This window comes from Haplochromis burtoni, unplaced genomic scaffold (assembly GCF_018398535.1).
Source record: "Haplochromis burtoni strain Fernald_Lab_line unplaced genomic scaffold, NCSU_Asbu1 Contig_868, whole genome shotgun sequence".
Taxonomy (NCBI): domain Eukaryota; kingdom Metazoa; phylum Chordata; class Actinopteri; order Cichliformes; family Cichlidae; genus Haplochromis; species Haplochromis burtoni.
The window spans coordinates 91,040-96,054 of record NW_024583229.1 but is presented as its reverse complement, the minus strand read 5'-3'; the positions used below and the strand labels follow the sequence as shown (position 1 = coordinate 96,054).

At 42.6% G+C, this 5,015-nt stretch overlaps 1 protein-coding gene across 1 annotated transcript in view; it reads left to right on the top strand.

The window, feature by feature from the left end:
- The first annotated feature begins 3,936 nt into the window (after nt 1–3,936).
- The window catches only part of tti2 (TELO2 interacting protein 2), a 7,803-nt gene continuing 6,724 nt past the window's right edge, over nt 3,937–5,015 (top strand). The window contains exon 1 of the mRNA XM_042215915.1: nt 3,937–4,373. Within this exon, the coding sequence (XP_042071849.1) occupies nt 4,351–4,373 (23 nt within the window). The 5' untranslated portion in view covers nt 3,937–4,350. The remainder of the gene's footprint in view (nt 4,374–5,015) is intronic.

Here is a 5,015-nt window from a genome sequence, read left to right as displayed (position 1 = left end):
ACCACTTATGTGCAGCCCTGGTTATTTAGCTCGTCATATTGCAGCCACAGAAATTCTTTTGTCCATGAAACCATAAAGCTGCACTTTCTTTTTGCCTTATAGTCTGATTTGTCATAACTTCTCCGTTTTGTGGTAAGCTTTTCTTTGGCTGTCACTTCTTCACCCTGACCTGTCTTATTTGGCTCAGCAGAACTGAAATGCTTTTACACGCTCACTCACATAAGCTCAGCGATTCTCTGCGCGATCAACCTCTCACATGTTTAAGCTGCGGGAGATTTCACTTGTCATGTTTGCATAGTAAGCTAACGATTAATAAGACGATGTCAGAGGAATTGGTGCACAAATTATCATCACTCACAGATCAGTGCTGTCGCTCTCTATACACAGTTCGCACGATTGCAAAGTGAAAGCAAAAAACAAGCGCAAATTCAAACGCGATTTCAATATGTCACATATTGACAGTGGCTCACCGATGCCAATGACATAATTACCCAGCTACATTTCCGAAAGAATGCAAAAGCATTGACATATATTTTTCCTTCCTACAATAGCCCGACGGGCAGGGCAGAGATAGATTTTGGTAGCCCGACTGGAAAAATCGCTAGCCCCGGGACGTCGGGCTAGCGATATTGCGAGCCCTGTATCTGATTGAGGAATCACTCATCTTTGGAAAAGAGAGTTTATTACAGAGAAATGTCTCTTTCCAAAATAAAAGCTATACTATCCGCTTCTTCTGGGCTATATTCTCAGCAGCATAAGGAGAATCATGTGCTAACAGCTGTCTAAATGACTCGGCTAAAGTTAGTAGCATGCTTGTTGTTTTTGTCTTTGCACTAGGATGATGTCGGCGTAAATGTGCAGTCATATTCGTTGTGTTCCCACTAGTGCTTTCAGGTTAATCTCGTTGAAATGACCTTAACGCCACAACACGGCAAATCTCCGTTAACGAGCTACCGCCGATCGCCCCGTGCATGGGGCTAGACGGCCAACACGTTAACGAGCTAACTGCGCTAACACACTAGTTCACACCAATGTAATTGAGCATTGCGTGGCACATCCAACATACTGTTTTACTTTAGTCCATGACTCGCTTACCTTCAGGGTCATACGTCACATGAAAACCAAAATAATTCCAAACGCCAGATCTGAATGAGGTTCAATTTGCTTGTTGCAAGCAGAGCTTAACTTCTGTCTCGCTAGCTTGCCCTGCGCTCTTCCTTCTGACTATGCTGTCTGTGTTGAGCGCTCAGTGGATCTGCGCTCGACAGTGCAGCCTAGGCGGAGTAGTCGAACGCAGATTCACTGAGCGCTCAACACAGACAGCATCGTCAGAAGGAAAGTTGATAAAATAAATTACAAATTTTGTATTGTTCGATACATATGCGTACCGAACCGAAAGCACTGTATCGAACGGTTCAATATCGATACGAGTATCGTTGCACCCCTAATATTTATAATATATATTATATATATATATATATATGTATATATATATGTATATATATATATATGTATATATATATATATATATATATATATATATATATATATATATATATATATATATATATATATATATACACTGGGTGAATGTGCAGTAGTAGCAGCAAGCAGGTGAATTCTGTACATTAATATGAATAGACATCTGACTATTTTACAGGATAGACAATATAAACATATTTAAAATTAAAGGAATTGAAATGTACATTGTGCCTTGGTTTAGTGTCTGGAAGAGTCCTGTCTCAGTCAATTATAGATGATGTGAGAGGGCGGGTGTGTGTGTTTAGGGCACGGATGGCTTGGGGATAGAAGCTCCTCTTGAGTCTCTCTGTCCTTGCCCGGATGATGCGGAACCTTCTACCAGATTGCAGAAGTTGGAACAGTTTGTTGCCAGGATGGGACGGGTCCTTCAGTATCTGCGCTGCTCTAGTCCGGCATCTCCTGGTGTAGGTGTCCTATGGAACCACGATGTCATGTTCTGTGTGAGGTCTGAGGTCTGATAAACAAACAAACACTTATACTTGTTTTCATGTCTCAGTGAGGACATCTAATTGACATAATGCTTTCCCTAGTCGTGTACCCTAACCATCAAAACTGAATGCCTGACCATAACCTGACTGTAACTCTGACACTAAAACCACACTTTGAGTTTCAAAGATGCTTTCAAACTTGCAGGGACGGCACTTTGTCCCCATAAGGGCTGATGGTCCCCACAAAGATATGTAAACATGATACACGTGCACGCATGCACACACACACACACACACACACTCATCCCGTCCTTGTTGGTGTTCAGGTGAAGATGCTCCTTAAGTACAGTAACAAGTATTTACTCAGTGGTGGTGGATGTAGGTGCTGTCATCTCTCCAGTTGAGCATTAGAATAGAATAGAATAGAATAGAATAGCCCTTTACTGTCATTGTACATGTACAACAACATCGTGGGTGCTTCACACCAACTGTGCCGCAATAAACAGTAATCAGAAAAATATATATTTAAAAAATCAGAGAAAGGTGCAGATTGGCTGCTTCGTGCTTCTGAGCTCTTCATCCTCAGGCTTCCTCACAGGTGGGGTTGAGGTGCAGCTCCGTCAGCACTAAAGTGTAATAAAGCACACAGCAAACCACATTTAACAGAAAGCTGCTGATCCCAGGACAATAACAGGTAGTGATGGCTTGCTTGAAGCTCCGGTGCGTGTGTAACAAAAACGAACACACTGCTTCAGAAGCTCTGTGTCGAGGCTTGATTCGCTTGGCCTGAGTCACGTGATCAGTGACGCCCGAAGCTTCATTTACAACCTAACTGATTCAGTGGTTTGTAAGAAAGTGAATCATTCACGGGATTTGTGGAGTGTTTTGATGGTAAGAGACAGCAAACCACTGATCATTCGACTGGGAGATACGGAGGCAGCGAGGAAGAGACGAGGTTCTGTCTGTGGGAGAATTTTGAGTTGATTTTGGTCAGCCGGGTGGGTTTGCCAGCTTTGTGTTCTTGTTGTTTGCTTTTGTTTTGTGTTCGTTTATTTTATCTTCAAAACATGAGAAACTTACAATGTCAAAACAAAAATCTGTTTTTCATAATATTAATATCATAAAATAATGTTAGAAAGACTTTCATTTGACTCTTTAAATGTAATATAACAAAAAATATTTAAAATGTTATTCTACAAAATGTGCAGCAAATTAATTTGTTCATTCTGTTTAGCTGATAGTCTGTGGGACCCAGGGAGACCGTACTCCTGCATCTCTACAGTTCCTGTGCACTCAAGCGTCTTCTGTTCCATGTGAGAGCATTTTCTCTGAGGCAGGAGAGACAAACAGACTCGGCCATCGCACAGAGGAACAAATCCTCTTCTTAAATAACAACAGGATGACCTTGTTTGAAGCTGCTCACACATCGTGATGCATCATGTTTTTACTTTACAAGTTCATAAGCATTTTCCCTTTCCAGTTCACAATCAGTTCTACCCCCAGATCACAAATATGAATTTAAAAAATGGTCAAATATAATATTATTTATAAACATACCTTTCCAGCTGTCCAGGGATTAATTGCATAAGTACATGGATGCAGGACCTCACAGCAGAAGCATCCTCCATTATGTGTTTTACATTATTATTTGTATATTATATATATTTCACAAGCAATAAGTCACAAGCAAAGAAAGACCACACCATGGCACATGTTTAAAGAAGGAAATTTTATTGATCAAATTTATGTATTAAACAAATCGACGTGTTTTTTCACCCCAAAAAATACATGTTCAAAGCAACACAACGGCAGCCCGATATCAGACAGAACCTCACTGCGGAGTGTTCCGTCATAATGAAGCAGTACGTTTGATTTTGTAGATTCAAGCTGCTCTTCGTATTTTTGGCCAGCAGATGTCACCAGAGTGGACTCTGTTGAAAAGCTTCGAGTAATGAAGCTTCAGAAAGCTTCATTTGGCCATCACAGGAAACCCCGCCTCCACCCGCCTCACCTTTAATCTCAGATCCACTCGGACGGCCGCAGGAGTGAAGCCTGTTCTGGAGAAGAGCGTTTCAGGCGATCAGCTGATGCAGAGATTTCCCCTGTGGGAAAACGGAGGCAGAGCCCACGGAGTTCACGTAGTCGGTGTCAGATTTAACGTGACACACATGGACGTGTTTGTAAGGTCACGGAGAACGCAGCTCCACCGTTGGACCGAACTCCCAGGCAGCACTAACGCTCAAAGCAGGGCCGGGAACCTTTCACGTGGAGCTTGTTCCCAGCCGGAAGCCTATTGCAGGCACACCGCTCGTACCCGTAAACAGTCCGCGGGTATGGGTGCACGCGCTGCTGCTTTCCTGTAAAATTAACGTAAATTTGAATGAGGACTGAAGCCGCTCTCAGGTCAGTTTCACTCATTTAACGAAAAACCATCGATTAATCGGTTATCTATTAATCAGGCCGGCTCAGACGACACAGCTAACAGACGTCACGGCTGTCCGCGCGGGGATTGATTTTTAGTGGGAGTGTTGGTGCAGGTGAGCCTCGCGCTCAGGTTTCTGAGGTGCAGCAGGTGTCCTTCTACTGCACGAGTACAGATTACAGTGAGCGCGCGCACAGGTCAGGGTTTCCCGCTTTACTGACGTGTGCAGGTGCAAACTCTGCCCGTGACTGATGTTACAGCCAGCAGAGACAGGTGTGTCCTCACCTGTACAGTAACCATAGCTACAGGCACTCCAGCTGAACGCTGCATATGATAATAAAATAGAAAAATAGAGCCAAGTGAAGCAGTCTTTAATGTTTTTGATTAAATCTGAGGAAGAGTTTTAGTGTCCATCAGCTGGTCACAGACAGAAACATGGCTGCTGCTGAGCCACACAGCCACAATGATCAGAATCAGAATACTTTATTGATCCCTGTGGGAAATTATTTTTTGTTACAGTGCTCCATTATAAACCAACATTAACAAGACAGACAATACGCTAACTAAGAATAGTACAATATATACATACATACATACATAAGTCACTCATAAATAAATAGCTG